This window comes from Oryx dammah, unplaced genomic scaffold (genome assembly GCF_014754425.2).
Source record: "Oryx dammah isolate SB20612 unplaced genomic scaffold, SCBI_Odam_1.1 HiC_scaffold_25, whole genome shotgun sequence".
Taxonomy (NCBI): domain Eukaryota; kingdom Metazoa; phylum Chordata; class Mammalia; order Artiodactyla; family Bovidae; genus Oryx; species Oryx dammah.
In genome coordinates, this window is record NW_024070209.1 from 13328482 (window position 1) to 13355608 (window position 27127).

Genomic DNA, 27127 nt, shown 5'->3' on the forward strand with positions numbered 1-27127 from the left:
TATGATTGTTCATAGGAACACCATTTATGATAGTGAAAAAGTGGAAGCAACCATGTGTCTATATATGGATAAGTAGATAAAAGGTGGTTCCATACTGTGGAATATTACTTAGCAATAAAAAAGAATGAAGTACTGACACATACTGCTACATGGATGAACCTTGAAAATATGCTAAGAGAAATCAGCCAGACAGAAAAGACCACATATTGTATGATTCCATTTATATGAGTTGACCAGCATAGGCAAAGCTACAGAAATAGAAAGGTTAATGATTACCTTGGACTGGGGAAGGGGAAGGGGGAGAAGAGGGGTTTGAGGAGCGATAACTCAGGCTATAGGGTGTTCTAAAATTGGTTGTCATGATGATTGCTCAGCTCTCTGATTACACTAAAAGTTGTTGAATTGTACAACTATAAATAGATAAATTGTATGGTATGTGAATCATATCTCAATAAAGCTGTTAGTAAATAAAAACAACCCTGTGCCCTGTGGACACCCAAAAGCTTTCCCTAAAATGGCTATAAATTGTCTTGGGGATGGCAATTTTATTCTCAGGCCCTCCTTTGGTGTCAGCTCTTTTTTTTTTTTTTTTTGATGTGGATCATTTTAAAAGTCTTTTTTGAATTTGTTATGATATTGCTTCTGTTTTGGGTTTTTTGTTTGTTTGTTTGTTTTTGTTTTTGGTGGAAAGGCATGCAGGATCTCAGCTTCCCAACCAGGGATTGAACCTGCATCCCCTGCACTGGAAGCTGAAGTCCTAAGCACTGGACTGCCAGGGAAGTCCCTGGTGTCAGCTCTTGATCCAAGAGTTCCGGCCTGGTTCCATAACACACTGACCCAGAAATGGGACACAGCCTTTTGCTGAGTATCTACCTTCCCATCTTTCCCTGCCTTTTAGGAGGCATTCATGACTTCACTGTAGATGGGACAGAGGAGGCAGGAAGGGAGGGCATTACAGAAGAGTGGGCAGTTTTCAAAGGAACATCAGTATCCTGGTTTTTAGGATGCTCTTCAGCCATTTCTTAACTGGGGGCACTTTTCTTCAGGCTATCTCCCCAGCAACTCCCCTAGAGCAAACCAAATTCCTTTCTGGCATATCTTAGGCAGACATCTTTTGTGGCCTTGAGACTGTGTTTTCTATGGCCCATGACCTCACATTCCTAAGATACCTATCAAGATACTTTTTAAGGAAGATAAATATTTCCCTAAGAAGAATTATGTTGTTATTGGTTAAGACACTAATGTGTTCTTTCTTTTTAAGGTAGAACAGTTTCAGGAACCTCACGAATCTATCACCCTCAGCTCCAACAATCATCAATGTTTTACCAATCTTGTTTTTACATGAGATAAATTCTTATGGGATGGGGGCTACTTTTAAAATACAAATGCTCCTGTCAGAACAAGACAAGAGAATACAGGCTTAACCACCTTCTGGTTCTCAATTCGGGGACTCCAGGGAGAGGACTGGAACGTGGGAGTGGCCTCCTCTCTCCTCGTACCCGTGGCGGGCTGAGGGAGGGCACGGAGTTGGTTAAGGTGTGTGGACCATGAGGATGGGACGGAGGAAGGCGGTCCCTGGACCCTGCGCCGGGGCCAGCTTGCGGGCGGGGCTACAGCGCAGTGTCGGCTTCGGGGTCCGGCGGCGCCCCCTCGCGGGAGTAGAACTCATCGGTGATGTTCTGCGGGATGCGCTTCAGCATTTCCTTGGGAAAGATACGCAGCAGCTTCCAGCCCAGGTCCAAAGACTCGAACACCGAGCGTTTCTCGTAGGGACCTAAGGACAGAGTTGGAGTGTCAAGGGTGTGTGTGTGTGTGTGTGTGTGTGTGTGTGTGTGTGTGTGTGTGTGTCGGAGTACGGCGGTTGCTGCCTGAAGGCCCCCAACGCGCCTCACCCTGGTTGATGAAGTTCTTCTCAAACTTCTGCAGGAATTCCAGGTAGAGCAGGTCCTCGGCAGTGAGCGCCTCCTCCCCCACCACTGCTTTCATGGCCTGCACGTCCTTCCCGATGGCGTAGCAGGCATACTGGGTGAGGGGGGTGGGAGGATCAGCAGTCACGGCAGGCGGACCGCAGGAGTCCCGTGTTCCCCCATCTGACTGTGCCTCCGGGAACCCCAAAAGGGGAGGGATCGTTGGCCAGAAGAAAAGTTCGTGATCCAGCTAAGGCTCCAGCCTCCCGGCCTCTGAAACCAGCTCCCCACCAGCCCATGGCTCACTCCTTACCAGCTGGTTGGAGACATCTCCATGGTCCTTTCTGGTCATGCCCTCCCCGATGGCGGACTTCATCAGCCGCGACAGGGAAGGGAGGACGTTGATGGGGGGGTAGATCTGCGGGGAGCCGAAACAGGGAGTGGCAGAAGCAGGGCCGAACTTTCCCCTCCTTCCCACCTCTACTTGTCTTCCCTCCCTCTGTGGTTCTCCTGAGACTGGTCCTTATTCATCCCACAGAAAGATGGGCTGGTCACACCCCGCCCCCTTTATCTCCCACAAATCCTGGGGCTTGGGTATCAGTTCAGTTCAGTCGCTCAGGCGTGTCCGACTCTTTGCGACCCCATGAATCGCAGCCCGCCAGGCCTGCCTGTCCATCACCATCTCCTGGAGTTCACTCAGACTCATGTCCATCGAGTCGGTGATGCCATCCAGCCATCTCATCCTCTGTCATCCCCTTCTCCTCCTTCCCCCAATCCCTCCCAGCATCAGTCTTTTCCAATGAGTCTACAGGTGTCTAAATGTGTGTGCCTAGAATGGAGGGGGAAGTTCGTGAACGTCTAGCTATTTCAAAACTTTTGATTATTATTGAGATGAAAACGAGTTGAAACTTAATAGTTCTTAGTTGCAAGGAAAGAAGCTGCCAAACAAAGAGGAAACAGTTATGGGGGTGATCTTTAACCTCAGATGGGACAGGCATATTATTTACCACCTACTTATGTCAGCTACCTATTGTTTTTGTTCAGTAAAGCAAACTACTGGAAAGAAAAGAGAATTGGCATTTATTTTGTATCTATGATCTGCTAGATTCTTTCTATATCTATATATACTTTTATACTGTATACTTTTTTGTTTTGGTTTTTTTTTGGGGGGGGGGCTATACTAGGTGACATGTAACCAAGTACTGAAACTGTGCCCCCTAGCAATGGAAGCATGGAGTCCTAACCACTGGACCACCAGGAAATTCCCACCAATTTATTTTGTTCTCCACATGCAACTGTGTGATACGTATTATCATTCCCATTTTACAGATGTGGAAACTGAAGATTAGAGAGATGAAATGATTTTCTAAAGATCCCACAGCCAAGGAGGCTGGACTCCACCCAGACTTGTCTTCTGTCTGGGGACCAAACTGTCTTCGTGGGGATTAGCTCCTGTTTGGGGTTAGCCTTGCCCGGCCCCTCCTCACTCACTAGAGGTGAAGTGCAGTGGGAAGCGGCACACTGGTTATTAGTTACTGTCTTTGGAGATGGTGGAGAGAGTTGGAGAGGGGACGGTACCTGTCTGTTATGAAGCTGTCTGTCCACGTAGATCTGTCCCTCTGTGATGAAGCCCGTCAGGTCTGGGATTGGGTGGGTGATATCTGCAAGGAGAAGCATTGGCATCAGTATAGGTGGTGCTCAGGTCTCCACCCACACAGGGCCATGTAGGTTCTTTTTTTTTTTTGCAAGGTTAGTTGACTTTATTTATTTATTTTTTTGTATAATACCTTTATTTTTTAATTTTTTAAAATGTATTTATTTATTTTTTATTTTACTTTACAATTCTGTAGCCATGTAGGCTCTATTCCCTCACAGGAGTGGGTGACAGGTGGAGGCAAGGAAGGGACAGTGCCTACCCTGCCGGAGGAGTGGCGCTACTGTTCATCTACGGAAAGAAGCATGGGTCCTGTCAGCGTCTGGGTGGGACGGGAGGCAGGGGACTGCAGGGGCAGTGGGCAGGGAAGTGGCTCACCGTCATTGGGCATGGTGAGGATGGGGATCTGAGTGATGGATCCACCCCGGCCCTCCACGCGGCCCGCCCGCTCGTAGATGGTGGCCAAGTCAGTGTACATGTACCCGGGGAAGCCTCGGCGCCCAGGCACCTCCTCTCTGGCAGCTGAGACCTGCAATACCCGTGGGCCTTGGGGTAAGAGAATGATACAAGGAAGGGGCATGGGGGGTTCCGCGACCACGAGGAATGGGGTGGGGGTGGGCCTGTGTGGGCCAGCTCTGGGCTCATGACTAGGGGGGCTGAGCCCGACCCCCCTCGCCAGCCAGCTCACCTCCCGCAAGGCCTCCGCATAGGAACTCATGTCCGTCAGAATGACCAGCACATGCTTCTCACACTGGTAGGCGAGGAACTCTGCCGTGGTCAGTGCCAGGCGCGGGGTGATGATCCGCTCGATCCTGCAGGCATGGCCAATGGTTAGAGGGCCTGGAGGCCAGGCCTGTGCTCCATTTAGCCCCCGTGCTGCGTGGAGAGTGAACTTGGAAGCTGGTACAGTGCACAGCAGCAGAGGACTGGGGAAGATGAGCCCTAGACCCTAGCTCCCAGGTCCAGGCCATGGTTCCTGGGAGACTGGGCCCTCAACCACATCCTGCTGTTCAAGGTGGGAACAGGGACAGAGGCTGGGACAGGCAGGCAGGGAGCTGGGTGAGAGGGCCAGGCAGGGCCCGGAGGGCAGATGGCGCGTCAGAGCTCAGCAGCTGGCGCTCTGCATATCCCTCCCCGAGGGCACCTGGGCTTGGGTCAGCCAGAAGGCTCCCACTCTCTGTGTCCTCAGGGTTCCTTCCTTCCTGTTCCCCTCTCCGTTCCTGAGCACATGTGCGGGCCATACACTTGCCTGCCTTGCAGCACCTTCCCCGGTGAGTGCTCTGGGGCCCTTCCTCCCGCTCCAGACACCCAGACCCCGGGCCCTGTGCCCATGGCACTTTTCTTTAGGATACCATTTGGGCCTCCTTCACTCTGCTCCCTAGTTTCTAGAGTACCTTCAGCTCCCAGGACAGTTTTTGGTTATTGGTTAGGTTATTAGTATTAGGTTTTTTTTTCTTTCATCACCCAACCTACAGATTTAAATTCACATTTTCTCAACTTTTAAAATGGCAGTTTTCCTAAGCAAATGGTTTAGGGAAATACCTCTTTAGTGGTGACCTTGTGGAAGCAAGTCTAAGATGAGGAGCCCTGACTTGGGGCAGTGGCTGGAGGCAGGTTGTAGGGAGGGTGGATGGGCTGCAGGCGGCCAGCAGGCGGTGGTCTGGCTCTTGCTATCTCCTCCTGCACTGTCCCCACCTCTTCCCCAGCCTCAGTTTCCCCATCTGCACAATGAGGGGTTGCTCTCCCAGCTCTGGCGAAGCCTGAGACCTGGGCTGCGGGTCTTGGAAGGGGGCAGGGCCTGCTGCCTACAGGTAGTGTGGGTGCTCACGTGGGGTCGTTGGCCAAGTTCAGGAAGAGGCAGACATTGCCCATGGTGCCATTCTGCTCAAAGTCAGACTTGAAGAACCTGGCTGTCTCCATGTTCACCTGGAAACACAGCAGGGAGGGCTGGAGGTGGGGCCAGGCCCATCCCATCTCTTCCAGTAAAGCCTATTACTATACGATAGTATAGCTACTACCAGCTATCAGTCAGTGGGGTCTCATCAGAACCCCAGAGAGAGGTTCAGACGTCAGGCTGAGCTGCTCGGTGTCACCCTGATCCTCACCTGACCCGCTAAACCTCTTGTTCCTCTGAGGGCCCCTGGGTTCCCTGTCCCGAAACCATCTTTTCTCCCCTAATTTCCTCCTTTCCCAGCTGCCCCAGAATCCTCTTGGGGCTGCTGTGGGGGACACACTGCCCAGCCCTCATTCACACTCTTGCCTCTCCCAACAGACAGGCCAAGTTCTCAGCGAGAAGGATAATGCCTCCCGCCTTAGACTGGGTATGCCTGGGGCCAAGGGCCCGCCAGCCGTCTACAGAACTTGCCAGCTGTCCAACCTCTCTTACCCCCATGGCTGCAAAGACGATGGCAAAGTTGTCATCATGATAGTCCAGCACGGCCTTGGACTTCTTCACCAGCCCAGCCTGGCGGCAGATCTGGGCCGCAATCTGGGGACAGAAAGAAGGACATCAGAACTGGAGCCTGAGCCGGCGCCTCCGGGCGCCACTGAGACGTGTGGACAGGGCGATGCTCAGTCCGTCCTCCTGCTGAGGCCTTAGGTGGGAGGGACCCAAGGTCACACATGGAAGGGCTACCCTGGGTCCTACAGCCGCTCCCAGGGGAGGGGCCGCCCCAGCCCAGGGTGCCTGTCATGAAGAGCAGGGTGGAAAAACAGTTGCAAAGAACAACTACCTACCTCAAATTTGGGGCAACTAGGTCCTTCAGAACCCCCTGTCCCCCCACCTCATGCTGGGATGTCTCTGGGGCTGGTAGTGTGTGGGGTTACCAGATCCAGGATGAGCATGTGTGTAGGCAGAAGGCAGGGACACTTAGACCTGTGCAGCCCTGAGGCCCGGAGCTGCCCCAAGACAGCTGCCGGTGGCCCTAGCTCCGCTGGCCCCTGCCCGCTCGGCACTGGAGGTGCCCTTGCTGGCCCACGAGCTCTGGCCTCTGCTCCTTCCCTTCCCCTTGGTGGTGCCTGCAGGCCCCACGCAGCCCTCACCTCATTGTGGGGGAGCCCAGCTGCTGAGAAGATGGGGATCTTTTGACCACGGGCAATGCTGTTCATGACGTCGATGGGCGAGATGCCAGTCTCGATCATCTCCTCGGGGTAGATGCGGTCGTGGGGGTTGATGGGCTGGCCTGGGAGACGGCAGTCACAGGCCCTGCAGGAGGGTTCAGGCCCTTCCCCGTGCACCGCCCCCAGCCCTGTCCAAGTAGCACTGCAGGACATAATTTTCTTCGATGATGGAGACGTGCTCTAACTGCGCTGCTCAGAATGCAGGCCTGGCCACCTGTAGCCACTGAGCACATGCCATGGGGCTGTGACATGAAATTTTATTTCATTTGAATTAGTTTGCATTTAAATAACAACCACAGCCCATTGCTCTGTTGGATGGTACCATCTAGGCACGTTAGAAGTGGCAGAGGGTCTTGGGCATGTGGGGAATTTGCACAATGATGATGGCATTTTATAGGAATGGGACGTGAAATGCTGCTGGCCCGGGACAGGGAGGCCTTTGCTGCTGTTGTGTCTCACCTGATCCGCCTGTTGGTCTGACCAGTCCTGGGGGTGAACCCTGGGCAATATCTGAGGCAGAACTTCCAAGTGTGAGGTGACACAGGCTGTGACTGGGGTGGGAAAGGTGGCTGGAAGCTGGGTCCTGAGAGCTGTCCAAAGCCTCACTTACCATTGATATCCAGGAAGTCCTCTGCCATCACCACTGGCCCCTTGTCAATGGGTTTGCCTGAGCCGTTGAAAACCCGACCTGGGGGTGGGTGAGGGGGCTTGGAGAACGCTCAGGACCAGCCCTGGGTCTCGCACTGCTGCTCACCCTCCACACCACCACCAGCTCCCACCTGTCCCTCCTGTCCCAAATGTCCCTGTCCCCCTGCCCTCAGCCCTCCGTGACCCCCAGGGAGCTGGCTACGTGACTGTCTCCTTGGGGGCCTTTCCTCCTCTCCTGGAAACCTTTACAGGCCAGACCTTGGCCGGGACAATGGCTCTAATTAAGGGCGTGTTAGAGCTGGAGAGAGGAGAGAGCCAGCGATGGCAGATCTTGGGCGAGAACTGGGGGGTGCGCAGTTCACTCCAGCCTGACCCCAAACGTCCTCGTCCTCTAGTTTATGGAAGTTGCCTTCTTCATGTACTGAACACCCAGGCCCTGAGTGCGGGCTGGGGGTCAAAGAGAAGGCACAACCTCCGACCTCCCAGGGCTCCAGGGGAGGCAGACAGGTAGGGAGGCAATGACAGCATGGTCTGTTAAGCACTTGGTCAGGGACTCTGGACTGGACGGACAGAGGGGCGCTCCACCCCCCAACCCTACCCCTCACCCAGCATGTCCTCTGACACTGGGGTCCGTAGGATGTCCCCTGTGAATTCGCAGGTGGTCTTCTGGGCATCAATCCCAGAGGTCCCTTCAAACACCTGCAGGATAAGAGGTTAGTTGCTTTAATGGGGGGTTTGCTGGGGAGAATGGGGCCTCCCACTCTAGGCTCCCTTTGTGTCCAGCTCTGGGAAAGGTGCTTTCAGGGAAAACAGGCCATTTTCTGCCTTTGGAGTTTATGAGAGTGTGGACACTTTGTGGGTTCATTCATTTATTCAACCAGAAACATCTTAGTGACACCACTTACCTGCACAATTGCTTTGGTCCCAGACACCTCGAGCACTTGCCCACTCCGCTGAGTCCCATTGGGGAGGGTGAAGTTGACAATCTCAGCATACTGGGCAAACTGGTAGGAGGGGAGAGCAGCCCAGAGTGACAGTGAGGCCAGACAGTGAGACAGAGAGACAGTGAGACACTTCTCCCGGTCTCCCCCTCAGCCTTCCCCAGCCTCAAGCACCTTTCTCCCATCTTGTGCCCAGACACTCTCGGAAATGAACTTGAGAGACTGGTTAAATGGAAAGCTTGAATTCTGTTTGCAAGGCCGTATACTTGGGTGGGTAGGATCACTGACTTTAGAGTTGGAAGACCAGAATCAGAATTGAAACTCTGACACTTAGAAGCTGTGTGACCTTCTGGAAGTTACATGATGTCTCTGAGCCTTACTTTCCTCATCTTTAAAGTGGGAATAATACCAACTCCTCTTTCATAGGGCTGCTGTGAGAAGGAATATATACTATACAGTAAGTCATTATCTGGCACTGGGACCTTGTAACAGCTCAATAAAATGTAGTAGCTATTATGGCTGTTTAGGTCTCCTGAGCATTGTTTCTGCCCCGTGGACTAATGATGAACACACTGGCAAAGTGCTCTCCTTGGCTCCCACGTGTCCCTATCTACCAGTGGCAATCTTTCCCTAGTCACATAGTCCTCACAGTCTTCAGGAATAAAAAGAAATCAGGCAATCACCTCTCTTTCGGTTAAGATCAAGTGAGGTATTCATTCTCAGTGTTAGAATCAGGCCTGTATCTGGAATATATAAAGAAATCTTACAACTCAACAATAAAAAGACAAATACTGGACTTCCCTGGTGGTCCAGTGGTTAAGAAGCCGTGCAGGGGACACAGGTTTGATCCATGGCCCAGGAGGATCTACAAGCCATGGGGCAACAAACCCTGTGAGCCCCAACTATTGAAGCCCGCACACTACAGCCCGTGTTCTGCAACAAGAAGCCAGAGTACTGCAACCAGAAATGAGCACCTGTTCACCACAACTAGAGAAAGCCTGTGTGCAGCAATGAAGACCCGGGGCAGCCAAAAGCTCATTTGTTAATTTAAAAAAGATGAATATGCCATTTTAAACTGGCAAAGGATCTAAATAAACATTTATCCTAAGAAGATATACATATGCCCAACTAATTCGTCATTGAACTTGCCTGGTAGCTCAGCTGGTAAAGAATCTGCCTGCAATGCAGGAGACTTGGGTTCAATCCCTGGGGTGGGAAGATCCCCTGGAGGAGGGCATGGCAACCCACTCTAGTATTCTTGCCTGGACACTCCTCGTGGACAGAGAAGCCTGGCTGGCTACAGTCCCTGGGGTCACAAAGAGTTGGACACGACTGAGCGACTAAGTAAATAGCACAAACCAGTCATTAAAGAAATGGAAACACACAGTGAGATAGCACTTCACACTCCTGACTCTAATAAAGACAGATAAGAACACGTGTTAAGGCTGTGGAGGAACTGGAATGCTCAGACACTGATGGCGTGAAGGTAAAACTGTGTGGCCACTTTAGAAAATAGTCTGGCAGTTTCTAAAAGGTTAAACATAGAGTTACAATATGACCCAACAATTCCATCCCCAGGTGTATACCCAAGAGAAACGGGAACACATATCCACATAAAAACTTGCATGTGAAGGTTCATCCAGCATTATTTATAATAGGCAAAAAGTGAAAATAACCCCAAAGTCCACAAACTGATAACTGGATAAACAAAGGCGGGATATCCATGCAGTAGAATACAAGTCAGCTTTCAAAAGGGATGAAGTACTGATACAGGCTACAGCATGGATGGACCTTGAAAACATCACGCAAAGTGAAAGAAGCCAGACACAGCAAGCCACAGGGGACGTGGCTCCATTGACAGACTGGTCAAATCCACAAAGCAAAAAGACCAGTGATCGCTGGGGACTGGCGGAGAAAGGACTGGGGCGGCAACCAACAGGAGCAGGGCTTCTCTCCGAGGCGATGAGAATGTTCTGGAATCAAGTAGTGCTGACGGTTGCACAAGTCTGTGTATAGACTAAAACCCACTGAACTATACACTTGAAAAGAGCAATGTTTATAGTATATAACTTATAACTCAACTTAAAAAAACGATCAGTCTTTCCCTCCAGGATCACAGATGGGCGGGTGGAGGGCCACCCAGTGGGAATTCCCAAGCTCTGCTGTCTGCATGTGCTTCAGGAGCCGAGTTCTAGAGCAGGCTGCGAGCTGAGCCGCAGAAGCTGGGCTGAGGGGCAGCCCCTCCCCTCTAACCCTGGTCCTCAGCTCTGGTCAGCACCAGGAGAGCTAAGCCCTCCGCCTGCACCTTCTGCCAGGGGAGGTCCTGGAGAGAGTATACAGTGTTGCCCAGCATCCCTCAGCTTGCTGCCCATCCATCTTGCTTCCTTGATTCACTTCAGGGAATGTCATAATCATAATCCAATAAAAATAAACGATCAAAAGACAGCGCCGCTCCATGCAGTGTTTCTAATATTCTGGGAAATTAAAGCACTGCTTTAAATTACTCCTTGGACATTAGACGAAATCAAAAGTAAAATGACAGGAGAAATAAAAAGGACAGCACTTCATGCCACAGCTGACAGCAAGCTGTACAGTGTAGCAAAGTAAGGTAGAAGCCGATAACAAAAAGACAGTGAGAAAAAACTTCCTATGTTTGGAAATTTTGAAACATTCTAAATATCAGGTTAGAAAACATTTAGCACTAAACAAAAATGAAAAATGTTTTTCAACATATATGCGACACATTTAAAGTTTTAAATGCTTATATTAGAAAAGAGAAAAGGCAGAGGTAGTTTTGAATGTATGCAACGTGAAAAGTCAGAAAAAAGAACAGCATTAACATTCCAAATAAAGTTGAAGAAATAATAAAAGGGCAGAGATCATTGAAAAAGAAACAGATACATAATAGAGAAGATCATCAAAGCCAAGCTGGTTCTTTGAAAACTTAATAAAATAGACAGATCTCTGGCAACACTAAGAAAAAAGACATGAGTAAATGTTGCAATAAAAAAAAGTCAAAATTAGCTGTACTAATACTATTAAAAAATAATTTTAAACTTAGGAATAACTTCATGCAGCATTTCAGATCTTAAATTAAATGAATAAATTTCTTGAAGAATACAAATTAAATCCAATTAAAAATGAAATAGAAAGCCAGGATACACCTATAATCTTCAAGATATCAGACACATAACTTAAAATATTTCCATGAAGAAAACACGAGTCCCAGATAATTAGTGAGTTCTAACAATCAAGAAGCAAATAATTTGAAACTTACTTAAGCTCTTCCAAAGACTGAAAGAAAAACTCAAGTCTTAATTCATTTTATGAGTCAAGGATAATCGATACAAAATAAGATATTAATGGGAAAATTATAGGTAATCTCAATCATGAACATATATGCACAAATACTAAGCAGATATTAGCAAACGAAATCCAGCAACGTACCAAAAAAGACCAAGTTACAAACAAACCAAGGAATCAAAGAAAAAATTAAAAAAAAAAACAAAAAATGAAGATAAATGCACATTCACACAAATAAAAATTAAAAAGACTAAGCTAGGATTATTCCAGGAATTCAAAGTTAGTCTAATATTAGAAAATCTACTAATATGTTTACCTTATTAATGAATTAGAAGATTAAAAAACACATTATTTCAACAAGTTTTAGAAAAAGTTAAAACTATCCACAATTGAAAACAAAAACAAACAAAAAGAACAAAACGATTTTTTGAAAACAGAATAAAAGGGGAATTCCTTAACCTTAAAAAGTAGCCTCAGAAAACTTATAGAAAATAATATAATGTATAAAACATTCCCTTTAAAAATAGAAGCAAAACAACACTGCCTGCTATCATCATTCCATTCAGCTTTATTGGAAGAACTAACAAAAGTAATAAGATGGAGAGAAGATAGAGATTAGAAGAAAACAAAACTGTAAAATGAAAAACTCCCAAACCCCAAATCTAATAGATAGTATCCCTGAAGAAACTATAGACTAATTTCTCTTATAAATACAGAAGCAGAAATTATAAATAAACTATTGGTCAGTCAAATCAAATAGTATATTAAATAAAAAAACAAGTATGACCAAGTAGGGTTTATTCCAGCCACGCCAGCTTAGATCAATCAACCTTTGGGAATCAGTCAACATTTCACAACATTGTTCATAATAATAGGGAGTTTGTGAACCTAAAAGAAAAATCACATGGGATTATGTAAATAGAAGCCGAAAGGCTTTCGATATAATCCAGCAGTCGTTTTCTAATATAGTTCTATGTAAAATAGGAATGGAAGGTAACTCCTTGCCTACTAGACTATTTACCAAGCCAGCATCAATATCTTTGTAAATGGTAAAATGCTAAACCCATTCCATTTCCAATAAAATCAGTAATGCACAGAGAGAGATGCTTATATCACCATTGTTACATAATATTGCTTTGGAAATTTTAGTTTATATAGTAAGACCAAAAAAAAAGTTGAAAAGTATACTAAACATAAATAATGATCTGTTTGTTTTTTTATAATTTTCTTTTTTTTAATTATTTTTTAACTGAAGAATAATTGCTTTACAGATTTTTACTGTTTTCTGCCAAATATCAACATGAATCAGCCACAGATTGTTTTTTGAAAGGTTCAGAAATGTTGAAGAAAGGCTGTGGAAACATTCCAGATTATAGAAGGCTAAACAGACATGATGATTAAATGTGATAGCCAGCCCTAGACTGAATCCTATTCCAGAGGGAGAAAAATGCTATAAAAGACTTAGTGGGCCAGCTTACAAACTGGAATATGGATTGTAGATTAGATAAAAGTATCAGTGTCAATTCCGTGTAATAACTACTGTGGTTATGTAAGAGTATATCCTTATTCTTCAGAAGTACACACTAGAGTTTTGGACATAAAGTACCCTCTAAAGCTCTAAAGAAAATAAAAACAAAAACACATACACACACACATACACTCAGACCAAATGCTAGAACAAATAGGTATATGGACATTCCTTGCATTATTTTTATTTTTGAAACTTTTTATAAATTTGAAATTGTTTTAATAAAAAGTAAAATTAAAGTATGCCAATGGAAAAAGAGACATGATTCCCTTTATTTGCAAGTGATATTGTATATTTAAAAAACCTTGAGAGGAGCTAGTTAAAAATGAAAACAAATAAAAACAACCCCACCCAGAATTAATAAGAAAACTTGGCTATATATAAGATAAATATATAACAATCAATCTCAGATTATTTTCCATTATATGTTATTATAAGATTTGAATATAGTTCTCTGTTATACAGTAAATCTTTGTTGCTTAGCTATTTTAAGTAGCTTGTACCTGTTAACCCCATTCTCATAATTTATCTCATAATCTGAAAAATAAAATAAAATGGAGTCACTCTTGGTTTGTGTTCTCTTCATTAAGTTTTATAGCCATAACTTTTCTTCTGTGTGTGTTTGCTATACCTCAATTAAACTTAAAACAAAACTGAATCACTTTGCTGTACATCTGAAACTAACACAGTATTGTAAATCAAGTATGCTTCAATTTAAAAAGAGTGTGTTTCTCCCCAAAAGAATCACTGAATGTTAAAAAGGATCATTCAACAAAATGTATGCAAAAAGCAAAAAAATAATTCTCTCTCTTTTCTATTCCAGCAATAAACAGAATAGGAAATGGAGAGAAATATTTCATTCACAACAGGGTCAAAACCCATGAAATATCTGGAAATAAATTTAACAAAAAAAAGTACAAGATAATAAAATCTTACTAAAGGACAGAAAACAAGCCCTGAACAAATGGAGAGCAACAGTGTTTTCCAAAACAGTATGACTTACTATCATAAAAATTCAAATCCTTTTCAAACGTATAGAAATTCAATGCTTCCCCAATGGATTGTTTCTCCTGGAAGTAAAAAATGATCTTAAAATCATTTAAATGTTTGACAATATCCAAAAGCAGTTATGGAAAAGATTGGGAGTGGAGGACTTGCCTTGTCAGATATTAAAACATGCTCTAAAGCTACTGAGGTCAAGTGGTCAGTGTTGGTGTGAGGAAAACAGAGATGTGGGAAGGCTACAGTTCAGAAACAGAGCCCAGATTTTGGGAGATTATTAGAGAACAAATGTGGCATATTAGTTCACAGGAGAAAAGAATCTATTGTATGAATGGCTCTAAGATAACTGGGTATCTACTCCTATTATAAACACAAAACAGACTCCAGGCATATAAAATTTTAAATATAAAACTAAAACAAAACACCAGAACTTTTCTTCTTTCCCTTCTTACGGAATAATCTAGCTAAAAGCTGGATAAGAGAAACATCTTTAAGCAAGATAAGAAATCCAGAAGCCACAAATAAAAAATAGAAATCTTTGATAACATAAACATTTGTAATTTCTGGATGACAAAGATACCATCAGCAAAGGTGAACAATAAACAAAGCGAAATGTACAATTCAATGCATTGGAAGAGTTCACAGAGAAGGAAGTGAGACGTCAACAGAGAAAGACTCAACTCCCCCTAGTCATCGGGGAAGCGCAGCTAAAAGCAAGACAGAACTAGTCTTAGCTATTTGGCAAAGTTACAGGTGAACACATTCAGGGATGAAAAGATGCTAGAAGTGGGTCTTCTCATGTATCACTGCCTTGCTGGACAAGCAATTTTGCTCCAAGTTGTCAATATCTATATAAAAAGAAATATGCACTTTGAATCAGCAGTTCTATTTTGGAAGAATGTATCCTGCAGCAATAAAGGCATCCATATAAAAGGTATATATATTGCTGTACCATTTGTAACACCAAAACCTGGAAACAGGCAGAATGTCTATCAGAAAGGAAGTACATCACAGTACGTTCATACCACAGGAAATCCAAACCACAGTCACTATCAAAAAGGATAACTAAAACCTACCACATGGAGGAAATACTCCACACATTTTAAGAGACTAACAAACACCAACATTCATATTTAGCATGCTTATATTTGCCCACATATAGCAGGATCTTTACTTGGTTATCAAGAGGTTGGGAATACAGAGGTCAGGAGCAAATAGTTAACTTTGTGTTTTTAATTTCACTAGTTACAAAAAGCATGTTTTGTGTGTACACATAATTAAAATGTAAAAAAAAAAGTTGGGGGGACTTCCCTTCATTGCAGGGGGTGGGGGATTCCATCTCTAGCCGGAGAACTAAGATGTGGGAGGTGCCCCGTGAGGTCAAAAAAAGAAAAAGAAATGGAGACATATTCAAGTACAGCGATGTGGCTGTCACCATCATTACCATCGTTATATTCCCTGCTGTGCACAAGCCAGTGACCGTAAGCGCCAGGGAAGAGGGGTGGACGGCTCAGTTCCCCAAAGGGGTGTGAGCAAGACGGGGTCCTCTTTCCCAGGGCACCCCTCTGGGGTGGAGCCTGAGACCGGAGGCTTCCCAGCTCTGACAGTAGCTCTGGCTCGCGCCCCTCCTTGTCCTCGGAAGAGAACGCCAGGAAGGCGATCTTGCTCTCCCCTCAAGCACCCTCAGATCCCGCGGAGTGGGGACCCTGAGAGAGGGAGCTCGCTCCAAGAAGAGTGCTCTGAGGTCCGCTGAGGGGACCGGCTTTGGCTTCGCGACCACAAGAGGGAGCCCGAGAGCAAGGACTAGCGGGGTGGGGGCCGGGAAACCGGGGAAGCGCCAGTTCTGGCTCCTTCCCCTCTCCTGCTCTCCGCGGGCCTGCGTGGCTCTCTCGGAAACGGCCACTGGCCTCTTTGTCTGTGGCGCAGATGGGGGGCTGCTGACCTCAGGAGGAAGATACTGGACAGAGCCCCGGCCCGAGTGGGCCCCAAGGCAACCACGCAGTGGGCCCAAGAGAAGACAGGCAGCTGGGTGATAAAACCGATCTTTGCATGTGTGGGGCGGGGCGGGGTGGGGGCGGGGGGGGGAGCGTGGGGGTGAGGGAGAGGGGAGAGGAGCTGGCGCGCGGAGTGTCCCTGAAAGATGAAACAGAAGAGACAATGAACTTTAAGCAGCAGGAAGGTTACAGCCAGACAGAAGGAAGAGCTGTCAGAAGCATGGGGAAGGCATGGAGAGTACTGTCCAGAATCCTTTAGGAAGAGAATGCCAGTTACTTATTTGCGGGGAGGGGTGGGCTTAGCCACTTAGAGCAGGGTATGCAGCGAGAGAATTCCAGTGTACAGCAATGAGCTTGGATTTCTACCCTGTTTCCCAGCCACAGCCCTGATTCTCTCAGTTGGTTACTAAAAGGATTGCAGGGAGTGTGGACAGTTCAGTGCAACCCTCCTCCTTTGCTGCAGATTCAACTCCGACCCCAGCCAGCCAGGGGGCCGGCACAGGGGCCTGGAAAGTTCCTAGCAAGCCTGGCAGGAAGTGTATAGGGTGTGCTGCCTGCCCGACCTCTGCCCCTGACAACACCCAGTGCAGTCTGGGGACTCCTCCTTGGAGACTGTTGTCTGAGCTGATACACACAAGCTTTTTCCCTGAAGTTTGGGAGCTGCCACAGACATCTGGAACCAAATCTGGTAGATAATGTGAGTCTCAAATAAGGGCCAGTTGGAAACACAGAATATAGGCTAACAAAGAACCTCCAGAGCAGCGGTTCTCAGTGAGGTCTGGCCCTCCAGGCAGCAGTAGCCACTGGGAACGTCTCAGGAATTCACATTCTTGGGTCTCAACCCAGGCTGCTGACTCAGAAACCACTGCTCTAGTGAAATCTCTCTAAAGTATTCCAGGCAGGTGGACGTGAGATATCCAGACTCCTGTTTAATGCTTACAGAACCTGTGCACTTGTGTACGTGTGTATGAGTGTACGTGTGTATGAGTGTACGTGTGTGCGTGTATGAGTGTGCTTTTGTGAGATCAGGTCTTGGAGTGTGGCTATTCAAGAATCTAGAAGAGTCCATTTTATACTTGACAAAGCAGAGATGTAGCATTTTCTGGGTCACAGACCCTAGAAAATCAGATTAAACTGTGGAAACTATGCCCCTCCCCTTCAGTGCACAGGCATATGACTATTTCCTTCAAAGGTTTGTATACAATCTCCAAGCCCTTAGTACCTGGCCAAGAACTTCATATTTATTTTTTGCCAAGTGGAATCTTAGTTCCCTGACCAAGGATCGAACCTGGATCGCTGCAGTGAAAGCACTGTATCCTAACCGCTGGACCACCAGGGAATTCCTAAGAAAATTCTTCCCACCAGCAATTTTTCCTTTTGAGGAAGATGGAAGCAGAAAGCGTTATTGCCTGTGTGATTCAATTTGGGCAGAAGGTGGCGCTATAAAGACAGAATTATGGCATTTTTGCCCAAGCAACTCTAGAACAAGGGATGTGAGACAGTGGAGACAGATGCATAAAGGTGCCTTCTCCATCTCCTGCACTTATGAGGCTATCAACTGCTGGTTCCTTTCCTTCCCTCTGTAAGCCCAGGGTTCTCTGAGTCTCTCCATCACCCAGTTACTATGTTCTGCAAGAGTTACAGATGCATCCAGGAATCTCAGGATCATAGCCTGGGATCTATCTCCAGTTTCATAGTCCAGCCCCAATTTACAGTTGACAATGGGTGTCTGTATGGACACTGACTCTCCTTACCACGCAGCGTCCTGGAGAGACTGACAGGTAGGGAGTGTGATGGAGGTGGGCAGGGGAGCAGGAGATTCACTGACTATTTAATCAGGCATATCAGCATATCCTAGCTCTTCTTGAGGAGGAATAATAACAGTACATTTATCTGACTTGATCCCCACGACAGCTCTATTGTCAGTTAATAGATGAGGAAACGGGTTCACAATCCTAGACAGATGGTTCTCAAACTTCAGGGAACATCAGATCACCTGAATGGCAATGAAAAAAAGCTTCTGGCCCCACCCTCAGAGTTTCTGTCAGTCTGGGGTAGGGCCCTAGAATCCGTATTTCTAACAAGGTCCCAGGTGGTGCTTATGCTGCTGATCTAGAATTGACAGGTAGTTAATAGAAAGGGGGGTATGATCTGGGATTAAAATTCAGGAAGTCTGAGTCACACTGTCTGACCCCATCACACTTCTTTCCAGGACATCCCCAACACTAATGGGCCCAACTGTGATGTCCATATGAGCTCGGAATCTGTTTTCCAGAAATGAGTAGGTCTGATCTTTTTAAAAGGGCCAGATTTTGACAGGCCCATAATCAGTCCCGCTCTTAAACTCATTCATTCATTCACTCACCCTTCCTTTGAACAAACTGAACAAGCATGATGGGCTGGGTGTTCAGTAAAAGTGCAATGTGCAGCTCTGGGAGCCCGGGATTCAAAAACACCATCCAAGTCCAATTGTGGGGGTTAGGGAGAAGATTTGGTCACCACATGTGGCCAGCTGGTGACCAAATGCCTTGATGGATGCTGCTGGCAAGACAGCACACAGAGTCAACAGCAGGGACAAGCTCACTGTCCAGAAGGCTAAGAGGCTTCCAGGAGAAGGTGAGTCAGAAGAAGCGATGAGGAAAAGGTTGTTGAGAAGGCAGAGTATGTGCAAAGGCCTGGAGACATCAGTGGGAGCTCCACACAGAGACAGTGTGGGTTTCTAAGTGGGGAAGGGAGGGTGATGAGACGTGGAGAGGTGTGCAGGACCCTACCAGATGGAGGGTCTGTATGGTGAAGGGATGGGGAGCCCTAGTGAATTAGGAGTAGGGGAGGGAAGGGGTTGTGACTGCATGGTAGAGGATGGGAGGGCACCAGGCTGGGGACCCAGAAGCCATGGCTATGAGAAGGGAGCAGTGGGTGGGAGAATGCTGAGAGACTGGGGTCCAGGAAGGGAGGAATCAAGGATGGCGCCCAGATCCAGTTAGGGTGTGGGTGACATGGGGTGGGAGACAGGGGTGGAATTAACAGTGGGGGAAGCAGAGTGACCTGGGAGCTTTGCAGGGCTCTTTGTGTCTCGAGAATCCCCAGCCTCGAACTCAGAATACTTCCAGTATCTGCCATGGTCCTGCAGTTCCCAGGGACACCAAATCACCCACACCCTCCACCATGAGGCATACTTCACTTTCCACTCCAGCTGCTGGCTCCCAACCTGAGGTATTCCAAAGACCTTTGAAAACCTCCAGGTCTGGAGAAAAGTTAGCTGCTGTCCCTCTGCCTGCCACCTCCTCCTCTTCCCTTTAAAGAAAATCCCTGAGCGACTGGTGGGAGATTCCTGCCTTGGGAGAAGTTAGATACAGCCATTCTACTGGTGAAGAAAGAGGTGTGATAGCCCAGCAGGCCCTGCTGAGGGCTGGTAGGAGCAGGTGTCTTAAAGGCCAGGGTGGGCCCACAGAAAAAGTGGAGGAGGAAACCCTGGGTGACTGAGGGTGGGAGGATTAGGAAGAGTGGGGTGGGCACCTGGGAGACCCCTAAGGGCAGGGCAATTTAGAAGAAATCAGTGCAGGGGCAGTGAGCACTAAGATTTAATTGTCCCTGGGAAGAGATGGAAATCTTACCTTGACCTGGTCCAGCACCACCAGGGGCCCATTGACGCTGCACACAGTCCTGTAGGCTGGGGGGAGGGTGGAGGCGGGTGAGGGTCTCATACTGACAGACAGACAGACTCACACACACACACAGAATCATCCTCTGCCTTCCCTCCCTCTAAGCACCACCCCCACCCCTCTCGGGACCCAGGCCATCAGGATCATTAGCTGTGACAGGGCCAGCCACCATTGCTGTAAGGGTCATGCCCCTGTCCGCAGGGCCCCCGCTGTCTCGGACACCTGCAGAAGGCTGGGGGAGGGCCAGGGCCAGGGCAGAGGCCTCCCCTCCCCTCCACAGCCAGCCAGAGGCCTTTCTTATCCCTGAGGCCGCTCTGGCCTCAGCCCCCACCCACCCACTCCCTTCTCTCTGACCCACAGCATTTCCGAAAGCTGGAGATTCGATAAGAGCTGCCCTCTCTACCCCCCGCCCCACCCCTGGCAGGACCACACTCCTCTTCATCACCCACACTGACTGGGCACTCTGTGTGTGAGTGGGGTGGGGGGTCCAGGCATCAGGGAGAAGAAAGGCCAGCAGGGCCCTGCTCCTCCATGAAGCTGGGTTCATCAGGTGCCTGTGGGGGAGGGGAGAGAGCCGACCCACAGGAGAGGACGAAGCAGACTGTCCCCATGCTGGTGGCTGGAGAGACCCGAAATGGGAGCGTGAGCTTGGCTCACAGGGAAAGACTGGGCAGGACATCATGAAATATTTTCTGGGTCCAGTTCTGGGGACCCCAACAGGGGAAGCGTGGACCGGCAGGCAGGAAGCTTGCTTGGTTCTGTGAGGGGCTAGCTGAGGGCCCCCGAGCCCCATCCCTTCCCCAGCCTCCTTTCGAAGTGCCAATGAGACAACCGGGCGGAAGGAGCCTGGCAGGGCGGGATTGTTGGGGGTGTCTTAGAGGTCGCTAGGTCACTTCCAGGCTGGAAGGGCCTCCGGTGGGAGAGGAGTCCAGCCCTTTTCTCAACAGGCCAGGAGGATGGGGCCCAGAGGAGTGGGAAGCCTGCCCAGGGTCACAGACTTCTGTGGCAGAGCAGGGACTGGGCTCCCCCACCCACCTCGTGCTTCCCATCAGACCACATGGCTCTCAGCCACCTGCTCTCATGGTTCCAGGAAGCTGGCTGCCCAGCTGCTCCGCCAGGTGAAGCTAAATGCCCCAGCCCACGTCCTCCCTGGTCTAACGCTCAGTGGTCAACCCCTTATTTTTGTGAGATCTAAGTTCCTTTCCCAGGGACTTGGGCTAGGAAGACCAAGTATGCCAGAGGACCTTTGCACAGATGTTTGCCTGGTTCTCCTGAGCAATTAGGAAAACTCAAGAAAGAGAAGTTCTTCTTGGACTTGGGCCCCGAGCCAGGGCCCTCCCTCACCTTCCTGCCCTCAAACCACTACCCACCTGAACCATCCTCTTCTTTTCCCATCTTCCATCTTAGCCAGGCCCACCCCGGTGGCACCGGGAACCAGGCTCTAGAGAGGGCTGCGCCCTGGAGTCCCCGGCCAGCACTCCCTCTCTCTGTGGCCTTCCCATCAAGCAAGCTCTGGTATCTTCCCTCTTAAAACCATGCCCTCCACCCCAATCCTCGTCCAGCAGTGATGATCAGCCCAGCCTCACACAAGCCTAGCTCCATTGCCCTCTCTTCCTGCTGTCAGGGAGGATGAAAGGGGTGTGGCTTCGTGGAGGCACCCCACACCTCACACTCCAGCGTGGCTCTGCCCTGGGAAGGGATGACAGCCTGGATGTGTTCCCCTCCAAGCTCTGCTTCCCTCCCTCTCTCCCTTCATGCCTGACCGTCAGAGGCCTTCTCAGTACCAGGCTATGCAAATAAAGGAGGCAAATAAAACATGGAGCCTACAATTTAAAAGGGGCCAAAGTGGCTCAGATGGTAAAGAATCCCCCTGCAATACAGAAAACCCGGGTTCAATCCCTGAGTTGGGGATCTTCCCCAAGTGGGTATGGCAACCCACTCCAGTGTTCTTGCCTGGAGAATCCCATGGACAGAGGAGCCTGACAGGCTAGAGTCCATCGAGTTGCAAAGAGTCCGAGATGACTCAGAATTAAGCACAACACAAAGAGGAAATAATTGCCAACTGCTACAAATGGAAAGAGCAGGGGGGTGGGAATGGGCTGGAGGAGGCAGCTTGCAGGAAGAGCCATTTGAGCTGAGGCTCCAAGGTCAAACGGGGTCATCCAGGCAGCCCTCAGAGAGCTGGAGGAAGGGCATAGCTGGCCCAGGTGAGGAGGTCCTGAGGCCCGGAGAAGGGCATCGTGGCTACCGGGCACAGGCTCACTTTCCCTGTGAAAGAGGATGCATGAAGGCAGGGGTGCCTGCAAAGGCACAGAAGACCTGGCCTCTGGAGGGGGAGGACAGAGGCTGTGGCATCACCCTCCCCACCAAGAAAATCACCCAACAGCCAGACATGCCCTTCCTGGCCAGGTGGCATTTTGCCCACATCCTCTGAATCACCAGGAGTGTGTGGAGTGGAGAGGGCTGGGGAGCCCAGCAGAGGGAAGGTGGGGGACTTCGAGGACAGGGGACAGAGGATGGGGCAGGGAGACCCCGCATTTCCAGGGAAGTGCTGGCTGGCGTCTTACCGCCTGTGGAGAAAATACCAAGGCCAGCCTGAAGAAAGATGAAGGAGGGGAGCGTGCAGGGAGTTGGGGGTGCAGGAGAGGAAGAGTGCTCCCACCAGGTCCAGAGATCCCCAGGGAGTCATTTCTAACTCTCTTTCAATTTCCTCCCTTTGTTCACAGCTGGCTCCCCCCAGTTTCACATCTTGGTGATACCCAACAACTCTACCTGCGGAGGGGAGGAGTGGTGATGGTCACAAAGAAGGGAGTGATCTGGGTGTGGGTCTGGGGGAGCCAGGCAACGTGCTTGCCTGCGGCGGGGCTGGGAGCTCCATCCGCACTTCTCAATTCCACACAGTATGTCTCGAAGTTCCAGCTCATCACAGCCCCATCCACAAGCTCCCTTCCCAGGCTTCTGGCAGGCCTGGAGCTGGGCTCTCATTGCTGACCGAATACAGCACTGGGGGCGTCCCTAGTAGCTCAGCTAGTAAAGAATTTGCTTACAATGCAGGAGACCCTGGTTCAATTCCTGGGTTGGGAAGATCCCCTGGAGAAGGGATAGGCTACACACTCCAGTATTCTTGGGCTTCCCAGGTGGCTCAGCCGGTAAAGAATCTGCCTGCAATGTGGGAGACCTGGTTTTGATTCCTGGGTTGGGAAGATCCCCTGGAGAAGGGAACAGCTACCTACTCCAGCATTCTGGCCTGGAGAATTCCATGGGGGTCACAAAGAGTCAGACAGGACTGAGTGACTTTCATATGGCATAGCCTGGACTATTCATTGCAGATAATCCAGTTATATGGCCATTTCCATCCAGCCTCTGGTGACTGGCTGCCTTCAAGGCCTCGCCCTTGACTGACCAGGTCCTTTCCCTCTGAAACCCCACAGCTAGCACCCAGGAGAGAGTCCTGCTTTCCAATTTGTCTGTTACTTGAGGCAGATCGTGTCTCTCCCCTCAAACTAGGGGTGTCTCCTCTGTTGGACTAGACAGTGTCTTTTCTTAGAGCCTTTCTGGTTTGGACACAGCCAAGGTGGTGGCTGTGCAACAAAGGTGTCCTTGATTGGAAGCCAGGCCTTTTGTCTGCACCCACGCCCAACTCTGACTGTGTCCATTGCATGGAGTGGCAAACTGCGGCCCAGGAAGTCGACTGATTTCTCCTAGGGCCCACCACAAATCAAGACAGTGTCTGGTGATGCTCAGGCCTTAGAGCCCCTACCCCAGCCCCGGGGCATGCCCCTGACCCCGGAGGTGCTGCTGGAGGCAGGGGTTGAACCAGAAGACCCCTGAGGGGCACAGGCCTCCAGAGACTTTGCAGACACTCCCTCCAGCTGCTCTGTCTACCCCCTCTCCATTGTCCCAGCTGACACTTCGGGTTGTTCTCCGGGCTGCGGGCCCCTGCCTGCCCCCACCTCCCCACCGCCTTCCCCGTCAAAGGCTCAGCGGGGCTCCGCTAATTAGGGCTGGCCCGCCACACCTGCAGCGTCCTGGGAGCGGACTCAGGCGGGCGCCCATGCGTGAGGCCAAGGTGGGGGCAAGCCTGGGGCAGCAGGTCCTGCACCTCCTCCCTGATCCCCGCTGGAGGGATTAGGGGAGGGCGGGCAGGGGTTGGGAGGGTTTTTAGAATCAGCCCAAGACCCTGAGCAGTGGAACTCTCTCCGTGTCACCTCCCTGGCCCGGCCCTTCGGTCGAGGAAACCAAGGCGGCCAGCGGTTGGCACTCAAGTCCCTAGGCGATCTGACCTGGCTCCAGCCCTCCTGCCAGCTGGTTCGTCCTAACCTTTGCCCCGGCTGTGTGCCCCGACCTGTCTCCCTACCATCTTCTGCCCCACACAGTCAGCTAAAGCCCCAGGTCACCTCCTCTCGGTGCAGAACAGCTCTAGCTCCGAGGAAGGCGGAGGGGTGCCAGGGTGGATACTGCCGGGTCCCTCCCCATCCTGATTCCACCCCACTCTCCTTTCTGACCCAGTCCCCTCCCTCAGCCACTGCAGAGAAATCACTTTTGATGCCTCAGGCCTCTTTAGTCCACCTCCTCCTCCGGGAAGTCTTCCCCTGGACTCATCATCCCCACTCTTGGCCAAGTGAGCTGGGTGGCAGGGAACCAGCTGCCCCACCCCCTGTCCCCTGGCCCTCTGGTCCCCCAACTCTCCTCCTGGGCTCTTTGTGTCTCCACAGGAAGTTCTCTTGCCTGGAAGTGCTTAGAGTTCCTAGGTAGGGGGAGGAGGGCAGAGACACAGGAGTCCAAACCCCCAGGGAGAAACAAACCCTCAGGCTTCTGAGGAGGAGCAGGGAGTTGGAGGAAACTGCAGAAGCACGCTGAGGAATCCAGCCTCCCTCGGGTGGGCTGCCGGCCGGCCCGGGCCCCTGGGTGGGTGCTGGGAGGACACTGGTGTGCGGCAGAGCACAGGAGTGGCCTTTGTCATCGCAATAACATCTTTAACGCAGGCGAGGAGTGAGGGGCTCACCCTGAGCTGACCCGTGACTCTGGGTCGGCTGTTGGGTGTGAACACAGTTGCCTGGGTAGGGGCCCCATGGCTTGGACTGGGGGGATGCTGCTGCCCGGGCTTACAGCCCCGGGTCAAACCTCCTGGGTGTTGCCCGTTGTGCCAGGGCTTGTCGACTATAAATAAGCCGGCTGGGAGGGGACTGGCGGGAGGGGATCCTGGGGTAAGGTTGCACCCTGGGAGGGCACATTCCAGGAAGGAGGAAAGGGAATCAGACCTCAGACCCAGCGCTACTCAGCACCCAGGCAGCTCTCCCATTCTCACAGGGGGAGGGGGAGGCCATCACAGGGCCTGGACAAAGGTCAACCAACTCTGCTCAGGTCTCCAGGTCTGGGCTTGGACCCAAGGGGGCCCTAGTCACTGCACATTTCTGGGCCTTGATGACCCCAGCTTTGCCCTAGGGGAGAGTCCGGACCTTCATCTTCCCCGGCCGCCATAGCACCTCCGTGATAAATCTGACCCCACTCAGCTTCTCCTTGGCTGGGGTTTTCCACGCCCCTCAGTGCCCCCACCCGGAGCTGCTCCCCGAGCCCTGGGCCTGGTCATTCTGCTCCACTCTCTGCTGTCCATGGTGTGGGCGTGCTGCACCCCAAACTCTCAGCTGCCCTGGTGGGGCTGGCTGGCTACAGACGGAGGGGTGGCTGTGTTAGGCCAGAGTCCCCCCATACACACCCTCTTGGGAGCCTCTGGCTCCACTTAGCTGGTGCCGGCCAGGCCGGTTTACTCCAGTGAGCTGGGTGTCTGAGAATCCAGTAATTTGCCATACCAGACCAGGGAATGTGACCTTGGACAAGGGAAGATGATGGGCGGGGTGGTGCGGGCTTCGGCCCTGGGGCCTTACCAGGTTTTTGGCCCCAGACATCTGGACTTGGCCCACATCTGCAGGACAGGCTCTGGAGCCACCCCCAACCCCCCTTAGAAGCTCACAAGGGTCTGCCCAGCACCTACAGCCCCCACACCCGACACCTGGGTGTGGATCCCCCTCCCCACCGGGAGGGGATCCTCGGGTAAGGTTGCACCCTGGGAGGGCACATTCCAGGAAGGAGGAAAGGGAGCCAGACCTCAAACCCAGCGCTACTCAGCACCCAGGCAGCTCTCCCATTCTCACAGGGGGAGGGGGAGGCCATCACAGGGCCTGGACAAAGGTCAACCAACTCTGCTCAGGTCTCCAGGTCTGGGCTCCACTCTCCATGGTGTGTGTGGGCCCTTCTCCCAGCCGCTCACACACAGGCGTGTGACGTCATCTGACCACAGTCATCCATGTTCTCCCTGTGGGCCCACATGCTGGCACACACACCCCCTCACCTGAGTGTACAAACATGCACACACTGTCTCACACATTTCCTTTCTCATGGTACACACTCTCAAGCTGTCACAATCATATTCACACACATATATCATCCAACTGGAGATGGGAGTACACACACCCCCCAGGCACAGCCCTTCCCCAGAATGCACACACCACGAGAGGACACACACGGGGTCACACGTTCTCCATCCTGAGAATGCACACAACTCCTCATGCTGAGTATTCTGGGGTGCATATGAACACACCCCAAACACATTCACACAGGGGCATACATGCATGTTCTTGGGGGCAGTTGGGAGCTCTCTGTGGACCTGGGATCACTGGAAGGTTCCTGCAGCTACTCCGCTGCCGCTCCTCTGGGGTACCCTGGGCTGGGGACCTCCTCCCCCACCCCACCACTCGCCCCGGTCTTGGCCACCCGCAGGACCGAAGGCCCCTAAGGTCTCCCCAGGTCTGGGTCCTCTTCTGACCCTGAGGCTAAGGAGCAGGGCCTGAGGACGCAGCAGTCTACCCGACCACCCGGGCTGGGGGTCATACTCACTGACGCGGGGGTGGGTGATGTAGTTTCGGGTGACCGCCTGCACGTGTTCTCGGGCAGCGCCCAAGCTTGCACCTCCGCCAGCGAGACCCCTGGGACTACTGTCTACTTCCGCGGCCATGGCGAGGTGGCGGGCTGGGAGCGGAGTGCCTGAGCCTCCCACAACTCGCCGAGCTGGAGCTGGAGAGAGCCGGCCGGCCTCCTCGGGCAACCACCCCTCCTTCCACCCTCTCCTCTCCCAGGGTTGACTGTAAACACGGAAACCTGGCCCTTTGGCTCGGAGCCCTTCCAGATCTGGGAGGTGCCCTGGCCACCTAGGAGGGGGAGGCTGGGGGAGGGGCAGGGCGGGCTTCTCCCACCTCTCAGTCGGTTCCAGGCTCCTGACCTAGCCCTGCAGCTGGTTTGAACTCAGCCCCTTCCCCTGGAACCTCAGGTGCTGCTACAGCCTAAGCCCCTCACATCTCCTGGGCCTACCCC

At 50.6% G+C, this 27127-nt stretch overlaps 1 protein-coding gene across 1 annotated transcript; it reads right to left on the bottom strand.

Annotated features, from left to right (window-relative positions):
• On the bottom strand, positions 1 to 26933 carry ATP6V1B1 (ATPase H+ transporting V1 subunit B1). The gene is made up of 14 exons (XM_040223978.1): positions 26654 to 26933; positions 19712 to 19767; positions 8235 to 8333; positions 7935 to 8028; positions 7292 to 7369; positions 6604 to 6743; positions 5948 to 6049; positions 5390 to 5487; positions 4250 to 4373; positions 3940 to 4090; positions 3486 to 3568; positions 2221 to 2325; positions 1893 to 2022; positions 1 to 1774 (listed from the first exon to the last, which is right to left on the bottom strand). Exons 1-14 carry the CDS (start codon positions 26769 to 26771, stop codon positions 1611 to 1613), a joined length of 1542 nt encoding a protein of 513 aa, XP_040079912.1. The 5' UTR covers positions 26772 to 26933; the 3' UTR covers positions 1 to 1610.
• Between the last annotated feature and the right edge of the window lie 194 nt (positions 26934 to 27127).